Source organism: Dryobates pubescens, chromosome 5, assembly GCF_014839835.1.
Source record: "Dryobates pubescens isolate bDryPub1 chromosome 5, bDryPub1.pri, whole genome shotgun sequence".
In the NCBI taxonomy this organism is placed as follows: Eukaryota; Metazoa; Chordata; class Aves; order Piciformes; family Picidae; genus Dryobates; species Dryobates pubescens.
Genome location: NC_071616.1, coordinates 17,764,933 through 17,783,061, shown reverse-complemented (window position 1 = coordinate 17,783,061; position 18,129 = coordinate 17,764,933). Strand labels below are relative to the sequence as shown.

General features: G+C 40.6%; 1 protein-coding gene across 1 annotated transcript in view; it reads right to left on the bottom strand.

Moving 5' to 3' along the window:
- Positions 1 to 17,651, bottom strand: part of KIAA0586 (KIAA0586 ortholog) — an 80,411-nt gene extending 62,760 nt beyond the window's left edge. The window contains exons 1-13 of the mRNA XM_054161707.1: positions 17,192 to 17,651; positions 15,398 to 15,415; positions 13,475 to 13,544; positions 11,892 to 11,961; positions 10,688 to 10,754; positions 9,771 to 9,948; positions 8,397 to 8,630; positions 7,208 to 7,367; positions 6,276 to 6,443; positions 5,546 to 5,666; positions 4,515 to 4,659; positions 2,600 to 2,641; positions 962 to 1,188 (exon numbers count right to left, since the gene is read on the bottom strand). Of these exons, the coding sequence (XP_054017682.1) occupies positions 962 to 1,188; positions 2,600 to 2,641; positions 4,515 to 4,659; positions 5,546 to 5,666; positions 6,276 to 6,443; positions 7,208 to 7,367; positions 8,397 to 8,630; positions 9,771 to 9,948; positions 10,688 to 10,754; positions 11,892 to 11,961; positions 13,475 to 13,544; positions 15,398 to 15,415; positions 17,192 to 17,496 (1,805 nt within the window). The 5' untranslated portion in view covers positions 17,497 to 17,651. The remainder of the gene's footprint in view (positions 1 to 961; positions 1,189 to 2,599; positions 2,642 to 4,514; positions 4,660 to 5,545; positions 5,667 to 6,275; positions 6,444 to 7,207; positions 7,368 to 8,396; positions 8,631 to 9,770; positions 9,949 to 10,687; positions 10,755 to 11,891; positions 11,962 to 13,474; positions 13,545 to 15,397; positions 15,416 to 17,191) is intronic.
- Between the last annotated feature and the right edge of the window lie 478 nt (positions 17,652 to 18,129).

The window sequence follows — 18,129 nt, the reverse complement described above, 5'->3', positions numbered from 1 at the left end:
CTATTCCAAACCTAAAGACAACAAGGGGATAACAAAAACAGTTACTACTTTCTCTAAAAAATAATTATTGCAGATATCATGACTGGAAAACAAATCTTTACTTGAAGAAAGTAAGTACTTTCCTCAGGAAAACACAAAATTAAGTATCATAGAATCACAGAATAATTTGGGTTGGAAGGGACCTTAAAGATCATCTAGTTCCAATCCCCCTGACATGAGCAGGGATGCCTTGCACTAGGTAAGGTTGCTCAAAGCCCCGTCCAACTGGATCTTGAACGCTCCAGGGATGGGGCCTCCACAACTTCTCCAAGAAACCTATTCCAGCGTCTCACCACCCTCACAATAATTTCTTCCTTACGTCTAATAGAAATCCACCCTCTTTCAGTTTGAAACCATTAGCCCTCATCCCATCACTACACTCTCTGATAAAGAGTCTTTCCCCAACATTCCTGTATGCCCCCCTTAAGTACTGGAAGGCTACTGCAAAGTCTCCTCACAGCCTTCTCTTCTCCAGGTTGAAAATTATTCAAGTAGGATTATTTAACACAACTAATGAAACGAAAGTTCAAAAGCCAAAGATATGCTGAAGGATGATAAATTCTGTAACATACACATCTTATGAAGTCCCATCTGTTCTGGATGATGAAATTACTCTTTCATTTTCCTATTAATGCAAGTTTGTCTACAAAAATCTAAATGTCCCCTTGTCAAAACAGCAGAGCAGTTTGTCCAGATGATCTTCACCAAGAAGAGGCACCTATCAAATATCTGACTCAGATCAGAAGGTTCAAAAACATTTGAAAGTCAAGAGAATCATCTGGTGATTGTTCAGAAGAGTCAAGAAATACTTTTTGCAGCAAAGTGCACTAGTTCTTCAATGCACAGAGTTTAAAAAAAATGGAAGAAGAGTGACAGAAGCCCATACATGAGTCACACAAAGCACAGAATCACGGGGTCTAACCTGTTTGCAGTCAAGGCGTTAATAAAAGCATACATGGCATCGCTGTCTTTAGCACGAACAACGGCATCCAAATTTTCTTCAAGAACTTTTTTATTGTTCTGAACTTCTCTCAAAATTCTTTCAGCATCCCTCAGTACAGATGTTGGCACCTCCACACTTTGAAGGATGGATGGTATTCTGAGCTGATGGTGTTCAGGGAGATCAGATGCAGCAGTGGGGTTTTTTAACTAAAATTGAAACAGAACCTCTAGCTTTTGATCAGATCAATCTTCATCAGTTTTCTACACACTGATCAGAATTCCTATTAATTTACTGTCACATCCAGGTTCATCATATGAAATACACCCCATGTGTACCATCATCAACTTCAATTACTCAGGAACATTCACTGTGTGGCAAGGATATTTAAAAGGCAAGCAAATGCAAAGACATCCAAAAGCTCTCAAATGCAAAATGATGTAATGTATAAGAAGCAAGGCTAATGGAGATAGCAAGCATGTGAGAAGATGGCAATCAAATATGTGAAGTATCACATGCAAATCTCTCCAACAGTATTTAAATACAATTAAAAGCCTAATAAAAACTAAAGTCCTCTAAATATATGTAGTCATTTGGCATCACTGTCCCAAGAAATATCATGCAATATACTTGTGTTTGAAAGCAACAAAATAACCCACTCAACAGCATCATGATCCACTCCTCCTTTCACCAATTTCTACCTTTCAGAAGGAACAATGAAGCAGCTATTAGCCTCTTACTTTGCAAAACCTTTTTATAGAGATAAAAATCAAGCATATATTAGCTGCTAAACACAAAAGGAAGGGACAGCAGTAGATGGGAAACAAGGAGCTATAGTTCTCACATTCCTTTTCACACTCCTGATGAAACCCAGAGGTCCCCAAGCAGAGTGCTTCATTTAAAAAAAAAAAAAAGAAAGAAACACAAAGAAAAATATTTAAGAAGTTATAAATGTTCATAAAGAAACCCAAAAACAAAAGCGAAACATCCAAACTTGAGTAAACTGCTTGACAAAGCATCAGCTGAATAAACAGGGGAAAAAAATCTTAGAGATCACAAATCAGTTTGGGCTTTAAGGCTACTCTTTTATCAACCTAGAAATAAACAAAGCTTTATGCTCTAACAGGTGCAGTGGCAAATAGCAACAGACATAACAAAACAGAAACCAACACACTGATCCCATGACCCTGGTTTTGCCTGATGAAAAAAGCGCAATATACCAGGTTGCTTACCAACTTTATACAGCTTTTACTTTTAAAAATTAAACTTTTTGGTAAATACAAGCTCAGGTAAGACATGTGAAATTTGTGAGAAAGTGTAAGACACGTATTCAGTCACAAGATGCTGTAGACCTGCCAGTTAGACCCAGATCATGAAATGGGTCTATGTCCATTTGAGACAGAAGCTTTATGCTTGACGTTTGTATGATTCCCTCAAGGTAGTTCAGTAGGACTGAATGAGTGAAAGACCCAGTTAAATCTCACTTCAGGTAATACAACCTTTACCTTTTCTAACTAATGCAGGTAGGCACCAGTCACTGTAGTTTTAGCTCACTGCAAGCGTATTCAAAACTGTTTCAGTACTACAGTATTTAAAATAAAGTAAAAATTCAAAGTATACCTTGATAAGATCATTCATGTCCGATCTCCAGGTATTTGCTTCCTAAAGAGACAGAAGAAGAGCTGTTGAAACTTATCTAAAGAGAGACCTGTCAAGGTAAAATTTTGGGTAGGTGTTTGATCAGTGTAAACGGGCACAACGAATTCCCTGCCACCTACTAACTCTCTTCTTTTGGACTAGAGCACCACCTTGTGTTGCGTTGCAGCATGTCTCAGTTAATTCTTAAATCTGCTTGCCTGGCAAAGCTAGAGGTCATTTATCCCAAACATTTACTTTTTCACTCTACTAATCTCTCAATAATGAGAGTGAATCTAAGTGACTCAACTCCACATTTGCTGAAGTATCAACCCAATCTTCCTAGGGACCTTTTTCATAAGAAAGAAGAGATTTGAAAACATTTATGTCAAATGTGCCTTTTGCATCTGCCATTCCCCCTCCCATTTTTCCTGTTCTATGCCACCTGTAGTAAGGTATGTTATTCCATTTCAGGTTTTGGCAAATATGGTAAGCAAATATTTGCAATATAAATAGGACACATGGCACATATTCCTACTAGTAAGAACTGTTAAAGGTGCTATCCACCAGTATCTCACAAAATCTATGAAACAACACATCAGCTATAGTATTAGATACAACAGATGAAGCTAGGTTTTCTAAAGATGCATCAACAAATAACTGGCAGGTAATAAAAAATATTTTTAGGGAAGTATACAACCTGAAACCTTCAGCCACAGAAATTAACTAATTGCATTCCAAGCCAACTCACAAACCTCTAAATCTTCAGGTTTTTCTTCTTCCCCACTGAGTATATTTACAAGAACAGATTACCACTGAAGACAGGCTAAATGAACCAGGTTAACAGATAAAAGCCTCATTAGTCAAATGCCAGAGACAAGCTACAATACACTGATGTGTGCCAGGCAGTTCTTTGGGAACAGCACTCTTTACAAAAAGAAGTGGCAAACTGAGCAAGGAAGCAACTTAGAATCACAGAATTGTTTTGGTTGGAAAAGACCTCTAAGACCATTGATTCCGGCCATCAACCTAACACCACCATAGCCATAAAATCATGTCCTGAAGCGTCATGCCCACGTTTCTTGAACACATCCAGGAACAGTGACCCCACCATCTCCCTGGGCAGCCTGTTCCAATGAGGGGCAAACTCATTCTGTGAAGACATTTTCCCTAATATCCAAGATAAACCTCCCCTGGCACAATTTTAGGTCATTTCCTTTCATTCTGTCTTCTGATACTAGAGAGAAGAGACTGAACCCCACCTTGTTTCAGGGAGTTGTAGAGAGCAGTGAGGTCTCCCCTCAGACTCCTCTGGACTAAACAATCCCAGTTGCCTCAACCATTCCTGGTAAGACTTGAGCTCTAAACCCTTCGCCAGCTTTCTTGCTGTCCTCTGGACACACTCCAGCACCTCAATGTCTTTCTTGTAATGAAGGGCCAAAACTGAACACAGTATTAGAGCTTAAGTCATCTCTAAAGCTGACTGCAGATAAATAGAACATTGCTCTTTCCCAAATGGGAATGTTAGATCACCTCTGTGGCTCTGGTATCACAGGAAAAGAGCCACCAGAAAACAGGCACTGAAAATACTCAAAACCTTAAACCAAACAAATAAATAAAGCACTTTTTTTTCTTGTTAGTTTCTTCCTTTTCAACCTGCTTTTTGTTTGGTAGAATGGCAGTAAGAGCCTCTACAATCCAGTCCATTGCATACTCATAGGGACATTAAGGCTCAAAGCTTCTCCATATACACAAGACTTCCACGTTTCAAGCAACCTCAGTCTTAGTACAGAGGTAAAAGCAAGAGCAACATTTAATTGATCCCAAACCTTTATGGTTTTCTCCACATTTTTTATTCCACTTACTCAAATCCTGGTCATTCTGATCACAGGGACTTTACCTGTAGCACATTATGCATTTCTTGTCTCAACCGGCCAAGATCTGTAAGCAAAGCATCTGCTTTTTTCACCACTCTCTCAACAGAACTGCCGTTTTGGAAGTTGCTCTCCAGAGCAGGACATGTGTCCTCATGCACAGCAGTGTTCCTGATGGAGAAATACCCTTGATTACACATCTCATGGCTCCTCATGTGGCTCAAGAAAGCAGCCAACAGTGAAAGTAAGCACGAATGTAAAGGGTAAGAAAAACAAACCATTCTATACAACAGAGTTTGCATTTTCACATGAGGTTACAGGCAGGTTATTGGGGTTTCTCTGTTTACCACCTATCACCTACAACTATACCCTTGTATTTTCCAGAGCAAACCTACACCTAAAATTCATATCTAACTGCAACATTGAAACTTTGGACATCTTTCTATTCGAAGTAATTAACATTTTTGTCTATCCTATCAGAAATAAGGCAGTATATATGTGGCTGTTTCTCCTTATATTAGTGAAATTTGGACATCAAAATTATTGCCTGGAGAAGATATTTTGCAGCCCGGATGGCTAAGAACATTTTCTCGCCTACTTTAAAGCTTAGAAATTTTTAGGCAGATGCTGCTCCTTCTCAATAAGGTGTTCTCACATAGCTCTCATTAGCAGGCAGCTTGGAGTCTCACTGACAATGGCAATCACACTTTAGCACAATGCCTGTAGAGCTGGCTTCCTGACAGTACTCTCCAAGCTGCTATAATAGAAGAAATAGACTCAGAAGACAGAAAAACACTCCAAGTGATAACCACTGACCTCTGAGAAAAGTGTTACCAGCTATCCTTAGCAACAAGTCTTCATCTACCTTCAGTATGACAGAAAGCCAAAGGAGCACAGAAACACCAGTGCTCCAGTGTTTTATTTCAAGCACAGCTTTGTCAGTTTTAAGGACCGCAGTAGTGACTCTATTATACCATCAGTATCTAACACAGCTTTCTCAACTCCATTAAACCAAACAAAAGCTCTTCCTTAATTTAGGACTGTTGTATTTATTTACCTGTCTCTCACAGAATGCCAGCTCATTTTATTGCTGTTTGATGCTATCTTCTCAGAAGACTCAGTTTGCCTCAGTGGCATTTCTTGAGAATTCAGAACACGCTCACAGTGTCTCTCTTCATCTAAGGCATTAAAAAAAGGAGGTTACATTTACTGCTATGTTTGTTCAATGTGTTTAATACTGTCTAAAACGTTCTTCCTCAAATAATTCTAAACACAAACAACTAAAAGAAATGCCTTTTTTTTGTTCTAAACTGAGTTTTATGACACTAAAATGATCAAAAACAGTAAAAGAAAATTACTCCACAGTTGCTTTACGTGTGCTGTTTTCACTATGACAGCCTAGAGACTCCATGGATCTATGGTTTGGGAGAAAAAAATTCCAATTCCAATTATAATGACAAAGTTACTGAGTTCCCAAGTTTTACAGTCTCGTATATAATCTTTCTTACAGCTGACAATGAACAGTCATTCAATTTTCCATCTGAGAAAGCATCTCAGCGCGCAGTTATGTTGAAATGCTACAGCTCAGTACTGTCATGAAGTCTTTAGTTTGTTAAGAGTGGTCATCCACAAAACTAACCCCTCCCAAATGTACTTTCAAATATTCTGAATACATGTATTTAAGTGCCAGCAACCCAGCAGCTCAGAATAGGTAAGGACCACACAAAATAATTCCCAGGCCATACTATTCATGCCAGTGGAGAACAGGAGTGTCTTACTCACAGTACCTTCACTTGTAGATTTATGAATATTTCCCTTTTCTGTTACAGGGTTTCCTTTGTTTGAGATTTTCACATTTTTTGATACAGGTTCTGGAGCATATCTCCGAGGAACTGGTGTTGTTGGAGGAGATTTTTGTGTATGAATGCCATGACTTTGAAATTGGCTTGAATATGCTTCAAAAGAAGAAGGGAAAAAATTAAAGTTATTTAAATGTTAACAATTTTCTTCATAGGAAAAAAAATCTAGAAAAAGAAACACATCACCATTGTGAATTTTTCAGAGAAATGCAAAATAATGCAGAACTGGTTAGAAAACTAAACAAGGGGATAATTTCATACTACTGAGTGTTATGATGAAGTGATCCAAAAAAACCCAAACCCTAAGTGTACTATGAATTAAGTTCATTAGAATCAGTAAGATTATTTTAGGTTAAATCTAGGCCTCTCTTGGTACAGATTAAGCACTTAGTAAATACAAAACTCCAAATTAAAATGGAAGATTTTCAGAATATGTTGTATATGTAATATACTATAGAACCACAGCAATGGTTTGGTTGGAAAAAAACGTTAAGATCATTGAGTCCAGCCAACTACCAAGACTGGTGTTAAACCATGTCCCTCAGTGCCTCATCTCTGTGTCTTTCAATCACCTCCCTGGAGAGTCTATTCCAGTGTCTGAGAACCCTTCTGGTGAAGAAATTTCTTGTAATATGCAATCTAAACCTGGTGCAACTTGAGGCCATTCGTGTCTTCCTGTCACTTATTACCAGGAAGAAGAGACCAACACCCTCTTATTTTACTGACTGGGGCAGTACAAAAAACTATACAGAAGAAACATTCACTACTCATTACTGATGCAATATACAAACCAACATTAATCAAAACAAAATTAATGCAGAACTAATACTGAAAATAAGATATTAAGAATTTGTCTTCACCTTGGGCACTGGCAGGAAATAAATCCCTGTGATATGAAGGCACTCTGTTCATAAGCAGTCGCTGTTCTGGCTTCTCAGATTGTTTTGCCATGAGACTGGAGGAAGGCACAGGAATTCGCTGTAAGCCTCCTGGGTTGACTGCAGAGCTAATGAGATGAGACTGAGAGACAAAGTATTACAAACTATTACTGATATTACAATGGTTTTCTGATATATACAATAGAAGAATCAAGGAATGGTTCAGGTTGGAAGCGAGCCTAAATATCATCTAGTTCTAAAACCCCTGCCATAAGCAGGGACACCTTCCACTAGATCTGGTTGACCTTGAACACTTCCAGGGAGGAGGCACCCACACCTTCCCTGGGTAACATGTTCCACGACTATCACTGTGGAGAATTTCTTCCAAATTGCCAGTTTATCTCTCCCCTCTTCCAGATTAAAGCCATTACCCCATTATACATCCAATGATCACACCAAGTATGTTGACAACTGTATTAAACCTGGAGTTCGTGTTCATTTGGTTATCTATCCTGGACTGAATCTTTCTGAGTTTACAATTTCACTTGTCAGTGCCTCAAAACACGGAAGTGCTAGTGAGTGTCACAACTCTACACTGAGCCAGAGTAACTGGACTTTGAGTGATCTGTCCTGAAGAGAAAATCACAGAATAGCATATATTTCTGATACATTATTTTCCTCAAGTAAAACTCTAAGCATGAACACTTGCTTTGTAATCACATTAAACAAATCTTGACATGCTGTTTGAAAGAAAAGTCCTTTACAGAAGGCCTTGGAACACACACGTGCTTGGACATTATTCTGCCTTTTAAGAAGCTGCAGGACTCTGTGAAGAAACTCTAACTGTATTTAAAATTTTCATCAGACTCACTACTTATTAAATTAAAGTTGCCTGAATTAACAAAGGTCTGAACAATTTCTTAGCAGGAATGTGATCATTTCACAATTTTTCACATGTACTTTCCACAGGTACAAATGTTTGGGGGGAGAGGGAAGCAGGTATCTGGGACAGTACCAGAAATAAAACTTTTGCCAAAAAAGCTCCAAGCTCATGTGCTGGCCACTGGATCTTTCTTTCTTTCTAATACTAAGATCTAATCCAAATTCTTATTAACATGGAGATACAGAAGAAATGATTACAGTAAAGCTTTTACATTGTTACTTAAGATACCTGAATTTCCATTTGTTGCTCCTGTAACTTTTCCAAATGCTGAATCCGTTGCATCATGAAAGCATTCATTTGTTTTTCAAGCTCACGGACCCCTTCATGACAGTGAGGTTTCTCATGCTGAGTCTTTTTATTTGTTTGCTGTTCGGCAACACTCTGCAGATGTCTGTTTGTCTCCTCTAGTTTATGAAGTAATGCTGAAACTGAGTTAACTTTTGCTTCCAAATCATTCTGAACCTGCAAGAGAGGAGGGGAAAAAAACAAAAAAGAAGAGAATAAAACCCTTACTGCAAAAGAGGTGCAAGCATGAAAAGAATAAAACATCCCTCCCATCATCATGGCTTAATATGCTTCCCAAAAGACACAAATAAAATCCTAGTCAGCCCTAACATTTGGTGGTTTAGGATTACTATGAAATTCTTCTAAAAGATAACTCAAGTGGTGTCTGTCCATTTGCCTGTTTAGCCAAATGCAAATAAGTTCTCTCTGGTATATGGGAGATTACTAACACAGAGAAAACAATAAGCAGATTGTCTTGGCTTGAGTTAGGACAGAATCAATTCTGTGCAGAGATTTTGCCTTTCACCTCAGTATTTCTAACTGCATCTCCTGATAAGAACAGCATGTTTGCACACACAGTGTTTGCTTCTAGTAGTGGTAAGAATTGATGTTTCCAGTTAGTACCAAGGATTGGAATGCAGACCAAGGTCATTGCTAATCTTGTGTATCACTTCAAGTGTGCTGAAAGTAAAAGGCCACAACTGCAGAGTCGAGAAGACAGTTCAGGTGACCCTAAACTAACCAACAAGGGATTCCATTCCACACATGTCATATTTAGTATAATGAGATATCACAAGGGTCAAACTCTTCTTTTTCAATGGCCTGTGTCCAAAGAGGACTCTGTCTATTCTGCCTTTCACCCCAATCCATGCGTTCCTGAATCCAGTTCCAAAACCCAGCTCCTGAATCTGGTTCCCGTCTGTCACTGAGTTCAGTCTGGGACTTCTGCCACAGCATGAGTGGTGACGGTGCCATAACTGACATCAGCAGGGTTGGGTTCAATATTGATTTTGTTTGTATTTTATTTTATATTTGTTTATATTTTACTTTATATCTGTTTATATTTTATTATTATTTTCACTAAAGTAGTTTCAGCTTTCTTTTATGACCCATCAGTCTCACTTCCTTATTTCCTTTCTCTTCCCCTTTGGGAAGAGAGAAGGGGTTAAAAGAGAATGCCTGCCACTCATTTAGTGACTAATCCTTGACACGGACACATCCAATTCTCTCTGGCTCTACCATCAACAATTTCTGGCTTGTTTAGAACATATACTACATTAAGTGGACAAAGAATGAATATAATCACAAGCTACTTACTTTAAGAAGTGGAGATGTAGATGCAATGGCAGCAGCAGTTGCTGCTGCAATGGCTCTTGCAGAATCAGCTTCACTTTGTGCTGACCTGGTGTCGGGACTAACACTTTCCTTTTTCTCCATATGGGCATTTCCTAAGAGCTGTACCTTCACCTCCTTAGGTACGGGAGCATTTTGAATTCTAGAAACACAAACACATGCCTGTAAATAGCATTGTTTTCTCTGTATCCCCTCCAAGCATAGGATTGAGCAACCTGGTCTAGTAGGAGTTGTCCCTACCCATTGCATGGGCTTGGAACCAGATATCTTAGAACCCAAACAATTCTTGTGATTTCCCACAGGTAGCCCTGATATTTCTATTTACATAAGCATTTCTTTTTGAAGCTCTTGACACCTAAGAAACTATTTTATTCTCATCTTTTACTTTAACATGAAAAATTTTCTCAGAATTATGTGACAGAATGTAATATAAAAGGCATATCATTGTGATGGCTGCAACCACAATGAAGAAAAGGTTTACAGGTTGTGTTTTGCAAAGTTTAATGTAAAGTCCCATTAAATTTCTGATCTTCAAGATTTCCAAGCCTAAGGGGTAAGCAGCAGGTGTCCTTACGTGTCTTTAAAAACATTTTATGTTTTTTGGTACAAAATGCATTATTGATCAGAGCAGAACTTGATTGACTCTTGTAGCATGAAATCATTAATTCAAATAGTCTAAAGACATTGCCAGACCTATACAAAACAAACAAGATATTCCAGTAAGCTCTGAATGGTAAAATAAATGGAAAGCATCTTCACAGACAGAAAAAAGAATATTAACATGGGACAATAAAGAATACTTTTCCTTAGCAGCTATGCAATTTAGCTGAAACTGAAGTAGTACAGTAGCAAAGCTGTACAGAAAGAGTTGAGACACTTACTTTTGCTTTAATACTGCTCTCAAAGCCTCTTTCTGACCAGTAGCATTTTGAGAAATAAATACATCATCTGTGGAGGACATAAAACATATTTCACTAAGATTACTGACACAAAATGTCTGGTTTAGAGATAGTCATGTACAAAATTGCTGCGAGGAACCTGTTGCCTGCACAAACCACATCATCTCTTCCAATAGCAAATTGTTTCCCTACACTAAGTAGCAGATGCAGATCACAATAAGAGTAGGCTAGATTTAACACAATTATATATAGTAGTGAAGGCTGATATCAATAGAATCTATTTTGTTATGCTGTGAAAATGACAATATCTTACTTTCATAAAATCCTGGTGGAGAAAGCCATGTAAATGGTAACTTGAGCTCAGATAACTCATTCAATAAAACTACAAATCCTGACTTGAAATTAAATTAATTTAAATAAAAAAATTGTGGTAAGAATACTTCCCTGCAATCATCATAAATCACAGTAAATTTTCACAACAGCTTTAAATTGTGCTAAAAGGATTGCAGGCTCTCCCTCATGCACTGTTTGCTGGGCAAAGGTGACAACCCGAGATGCAGCAGTTTTTGTGTTTCTCTGCTACTGATTACACACATGCTGGTAAGCCAGCGATCTGCTGCCTCTGGAGTGTAAAAGAGGAAACTAGAGTATCAATTTGGGGCCTTAAATAGTGGTAGTGATCTGTGTTTCTTTCCTCCACACAGCCACAGAAACCTGCAGAAATGTATTTTCCTTCGAAAGCCTTCACTTTCCCAAATCTGCCTGGAGCTGACTGGCAGATTCACAAGTTAAAGACATTGACAATGGGATTTCATAGATTCTTAGGGATTTAAAAATACACTTTTTATGGTGTAGGTCCCTCCCCAGGTGCTCTCTTCAGAGAAAGGAATAGTTTGATGAGCAAAAGTAATCTCAACATTCTGGTGCACTGGTAGATGTCCTTCTCAGTTAATCACAAGAGCTACAGAAGCCCATGCACTGCCAGTAAGATTGAAGTAAAACGCACAAGACTTAAGAATATGAATTACAATCACCATCTTCTTACCAAACAAACTTTGGAATATTTTCACTCCCAGGTTTCTGTATTGAAGAAAAATATCTAAGATAAAATTAAAGCTCCTCATTCCTCTAATTATCAGCTTTCTCACAGAAAAAGGGGCTGTAGAAGTACACCAATGTGTCTTACCTTTAGGTTTTCTGCTATTTTCCACAATCAGTGAAGGATCTTCTTGTACTGCAGCTTCTCTAGGAAGCTTCTCTTGCTTCAGAACAAGAGTAGAAAAACATAGATCAAAGCCTCTGCTATCAGTGGCAAAGATGTTAGAAGCAGATGGAACTGTTGAATACACAAATGTCAGTATCTCCACACACTAACACAAGACCTTGGAACAAAGCATGTTAGGATCTCATCTGGACTTCACAGTCAACGACTCACATGACAAAATGCTAGAAGCATAGCACAGATTAAAAGTATTTATTCTAAGGTGCTGACTGAATGTATTATTTTCTTCAACAGCCAAAGAAGCAGTAGTGAAGTTACACATGTTTAAATTTGTGTTGCTGATCTCAGACAATTCAAGATGACCCATGCACACAGAATTAAACACTCATAACACTGACTGGGGAAGTGAAGGGACAGAGATTAATTTTCTTGAAGTGAAAACCATGAATAATCAAAGTTTATGAGAAGTCATAAAGGCAAGTTAGGTAGGTAAAAATCTCTTCCTTAACCTTATTTAATGGTGGAGTATGCCACCATATTTTTGAGACTTCTACTTTGAGCCATGCAGAACAATCCCTTCACAGCACTGTTTAGTTTTATCCCTGCGCATGTTGACCACCATATGGACACCCTAGAGACAAGTTTCCTCATCAAAAGAAAGTAAGACTTTAATTGTAAGTATTTAAGAGTTCCATATAAACTACTGTTCATTTCATTATCGATGATATGAAGGCGGAGGGCAAAATCTACAAGAGGTTTTAGGGGTTTCAGCAAATATTGTGCCAAAGTGAGGCTGCACCTGGAATACTGTGTTCAGTTTTGCCCCGCTCTGTAGAAGAAGGGCATTGAGGGTCTGAAGCATGTCCACAGAAAGACAATAAAGCTGGTCCAGAGAACAATGACTCTAAGGAGTGGCTGACTGAACTGGGATTGTTTCACCTGGAGAAAAGGAAGCTAAGGGGAGACCTAATTGCTCTCTACAACTACCTGAAAGAAGGTTGTAGTGAGGTGGGGGTCAGCATCTTCTTTCAAGTAACAAGCAACTGGACAAAAGGAAAGAGCCTCAAGCTGTGAAGCGGGCAGGGTTAGGTTGGATACTGAAGGGGTTGTCAAGACCTGGAATAAACTGTCCAAGGAAGTGGTGGAGTCACAATCCCTGGAGGGATTTAAGGCATGTAGGTGTGACAGTAACATGGTTTAGAGTTGGACTTGACAGTGCTGGGTGAATGGTTGGACTGGATAAGCTGAAGGGTCTTTTCCAACCTAAAAGTTACTATGACTCTATGTGTAACCATCTTTTAAATTCAGAATTACACTAAAATTTAAAAACAAGTCTTGGCATCAATTATGCAACATGAAGCAGTACAGTAAATGAAGCCACTCCAAACAGTTCAGCATTAATATCACAGGAGCAGCAACTCAAAAGAGGAAAGCAGCTGTACAGTTACTGGGCCAAAGATTTGCTATGTCTTTACAGAAGCATTTTGTAGAGAAAAAAAGATATTCTCTTAGTTTGGGACTGTATGAAACAAAAGTAATTTTCTTACCATTTGTGATAAAAACATGGGCTCAGGAGAATTTTCTGCTGAAACCAGATGTTCTGGATGTCCTTTAGCACTTGAGTCTACTAAAATAAAATTTTATTTGATTTTTTAATACATTTTTTATATACCTTGACCGACCCAAATCACAACATTTCCTCTGCCTGTATCACTGAATGTCTAAACAGACTTCTGCAGCAGAAAGGGACACAATCATCAAGCTAAAGCTTACAAGCATTAATGAACTCTCTGAGCCTGAAAACATAAACCTGCTTGGCAATAGAGGAAAAAGTCTCTGAGAAACAGCACTAAAAAAAAAAAGTTTAAAAATATACAATCTCAAGCTCAAATTCAAGTCTAAAAGTCATAGGATAAAAGAAAGTTACTTGTCTAGAGAGACAATAATATGATAACATAACTTGCAGAGGAAGACCACTTAGGACAGTACACATTTTAATTATGTCACAGACTAATATGTCTTCCTAACACTACAAAAATAACACATTTTGAAGCTATTTGAACATTGACCTCCAAAAGACCAAAATCCTCTCCTCAAACTCCAAGGAACAAAATTAATATTCTATGTGACTATGCAATTAACACAGACTGTGTCAGTTTTGAATTTGAAGAGTACCTGGTGCATCACTGTGGTTTCATTCTATTAATAAAAAAATGCTTAAAATTATTTACTTCACACTACTACAAAGAATTTTTAAATAAAGTCATAGAAAAGGATGCAATTTATTGTATTCATTTTGTATACTCATTTATGTGAGTTTCATTGGTACAGGGGGTTGACCAGTGTATGTTGTTTGTTTCAAGCAGGTGGCTTTAGGAAGAGGAGGCTTGGTTGGTTGGTTGGTTTGTTTGCTTTCCAAGGCTACAAGGGAAGAAAAATAATTTTAACAAGTAAAATTTAAAGTTATGGTAGCTAGCAGGGAAATGTGGTATTTTTCCCAAGAGTTTTGTGAAGAGTTCAACTGACCAGCTCTGAAATTCATTTTGCTCCCTAGCACCTGCAAAAGTTCTGCAATTTAAAACTAGAGTTGAATGGCTTTCTCAGAATGCTTACTTCCAACATTTAATATTTAACCTCTAAGTGTGCAATAAACATATCTTTTAAAAGCCAAACTTGTAATGCTGTAGCTTGAACATCCACTAGCTCAGACCCTCCAGGTAAAAAAAATAAATCATCTTTTAAAGTAAAGAGAGAGAAGAGCTGTTTAAAAGACTTTTGAGCTCTCTTCCGGTATAAAACCACAAAATATCTCACAAAATTCCATGAAAACACAAAGAACACCCAAATATTGGGATTCCTCAGAGCTTTCTGTTTGTAGGAGCAATACTCTGGCAAGCACAGAATCACAGAATGTTAGGGGTTGGAAGGGACCTCCAGAGATCATCTAGTCCAACACCTCTGCCAAAGCAGGACTACCATGGGCAGGCCACACAGGAACACATCCAGGTGGGTTTTAAAAGTCTCCAGAGAAGGAGACTCCACAACCTCACTGGGCAGTCTGTTCCAGTGCTCTGTCACTCTCACCATAAAGTCCCCTCATGTTAAGGTGAGACCTCCTGTGTTCCAGCTTGTACCCATCATTCCTTGTCCTATCACCAGTCACCACCAAAAAAGGACTGGCACCTTCATCCTGATCCCCGTGCCCTAGATATTTATACACACTGATCTCTCAGCATTCTCCTCTCAAGACTAAACAGCCCCAGGTCTCTGTCTTTCTTCACAAGAGAAATGTTCAAGTCCCTTAATCATCCTCATAGGTCTCTGCTGGGACTCCCTCCAGCAGATCCTTGTCTCTCCTGAACAAGGGAGCCCAAAACTGGACACAGTATTCCAGATGTGGTCTCACCAGGGCAGAGCAGAAGGGGGAGGAGAACCTCCTAGACCTGATGGACACACTTTTCTTCATGTACCCCAGGACACCATCGGCCCTCTTGGCCACAAGGGCACATTGTTGTCCCATAGATAACTTGCTGACTGCTGGAACTCCAAAGTCTTTCTTCACGGAGCTGCTTTCCAGCAGGACAGCCCCTAGTCTGTACGGGTGCCTGGTGTCATTTCCTCCCCAGATGCAGGACTCTGCACTTGTCCTTACTGAACCTCATGAGGTTCATCTTTGCCCAGCTCTCCAGCCTGTCCAGATCTCACCGGATGGCAGCACAGCCTTCCAGTGTGTCAGTCATCCACCCCAGTTTCATATCATCAGCAAACTTGCTGAAGGTACACTCAATCCACTTATCCAGGTCACTGATAAAGATACTGAACACAACTGCACCCAGTACTGATCCCCAGGGAACACCACTGGCTACAGGCTTCCAACCAGACTCTGCACCGCTGACCACAAGTCTCTGAACTCTGTTGTCGAGCCAGTTACCAATCCACCTCATGGTCCAACCATCTAACCCACTTTTCTTGAGTTTACCTACAAGGACGTTATGGGAGACGGTATCAAAAGCCCTGCTGAAGTCAAGATAGATGATATTCACTGCTCTCCCTTCATCTATCCATTTGGTCATACCTTCACAGAAGGTTATCAGATTAGTCAAGAAAGACTTCCCCTTAGTGAATCCATGCTGGCTATTACTGATAACTTTCTTTTCTTCCATGTGGTTAGAGATGGCCTCCAGAACAAGCAGCTCCATCACCTTCCCAAGGACAGAGGTGAGGCTGACTGATCTGTAGCTGCCCGGGTTGTCTGTCTTGCCATTTTTGAAGACTGGCGTGACAATGGCCTTCTTCCAGTCCTCAGGCACCTCCTGTATTCTCTGTGATCTTTCAACAGTGACAGAGAGTGGTACAGCAACACCAGCCAGCTCCCTCAGCACTCATGGATGCACCCCATCAGGGCCCACAGATTTGTGCGGTTTTTACTTCCACCAAAGTGATCTCTAACCCAATCCACACTGACCGGTGGAGAGTCTTCCTCCCTCCAGAGCTGCTCCTGTACCTCCAGTATCTGAGATTCCTGAGGGATGGTATTTGCAGTAAAGCCTGAGGCAATGCAGCCATTCAGTAATCCTGCCATTCCTGCATTGTCTGTCACCATGTCTCCCACCTCACTGAACAATGGACCCTCTTTTTCCCTATTCTTCTTGTTACTATTGATGTATTTAAAGAGCCCTTCTTGTTATCCTTCACTTCCCTAACCAGGTTTAGTTCCAAGAGAGCTTTGGCCTTCCTTTTTGCATCTCGACACAATTTAACGTTATTTCTACAATCTTCCACAGATTTGCTTGCTGACTGTATTTTGGGCATAACATTGCAGATAGATACTGTGTCTAAAAAGATCAGCTACAAACTGTATTAAGAATAGTGACACACTGGAAAGACATCAATCTTCTTAACTTTCTTATTTAGGTGCCTGTGTTCTTGCACTGTCTCTAGTGCTGACTAAAACCTTACTGCTTAGTGTAGTTGTGAAATGTCATAATGGGATTAATGACTTCTCTGATAAAGGTGAGTTGCCCAACACTGAAGGGCCAACAATCCGGAGTCAAGTCCAGAGTTCTGTTAAGGGAGCTCTGGGAGCTCTGACTAACCACCTCATCCTGCACCGAGTTGCTTTTCATGTGCAAAACAGTCCAGGAAAACAAACACACACAACTTCTGAAAGAGTGCTGGTATTTGCAGAACCAGAATACAAAAAGTATAGGACTGCAAATACTACACAGTGATGGTACCTCAAGCCAGAAATGGTGGTGAGTCACGCACCTGATGTGGTGCTGCGGGGGTTGTCAGGGGTTACCCCCCTGACTGGAGCCCTGGTTGCTGACAAGGCTGGAGGAACGCCGGATGTTCTTTCTCCAGTCGAAGCCGCATCAGCTGTCTGGCAGGGAGAAACCACGTCACGCAGCTTGACAGCTATCGTCACTTTTTTTATAGGGCCACCAGCAGCTGTCACAGCTTCAAAAGGTTTCTCCCTGTGGACAGCAGTGGAATGAATGAGCACGTCGCCCGCAGTGAGACTGGCCACGGAGTCCTGGCTGAAGCTGGAATTGCTTTCCTCTTCCATGTGGATCGCATCGTGCAGCTCTAGAAAACAGTCCAAAAGCAGCACCCTAACAAAGAGGCCTTCCCTAAGGGCCTGGCACTACTGCAGCGGCTCCCCCGACGGCCACCCCGCCGCCTACCCCTGCGCAGGGAAAGCGGCCAGAAGGCTCCGGGAAACGTTTCCCCGCCGCGTCCCGGGCACACCTGCCCTCCCCGGAGGCCCGACGAGTAGAGAGAACCCCGCTACCCACTACCTGTCCCGCTCCCGCCGCCCGCACCGGAAGCGCCCGCTGCCATGACAACGGCGCCTGCCGTCGCACCTCAAGCTCCGGCGCTCGGGTCCGCGCCTCAAAAGCGTCCGAAGGAAACCTGCACCCGGAACCTCCGGCAGGACAGCGCGAGTGTCATGTAACAGCGCTGCGCAGCGGGGAGGAAAGTAAAGCCGTCAGTAAGTCAGCGCTGGCTGATTCGTCCCGTGGCGAATCGGCGAGGCCGCTGGGCCCGCTGCGGCCGGGTGTGCTCTGTGCTGCTCTAGTCTACTCCACTCTACTCCACTCTACTCTACATTGCCCGCGCGGTCCAGGCTCGTGGCGGTGCGGGTGAGTGCGCGGGCGGCGGCGCGCCCGAGGCAGGATCGGGCAGGCAGGACGGGGCA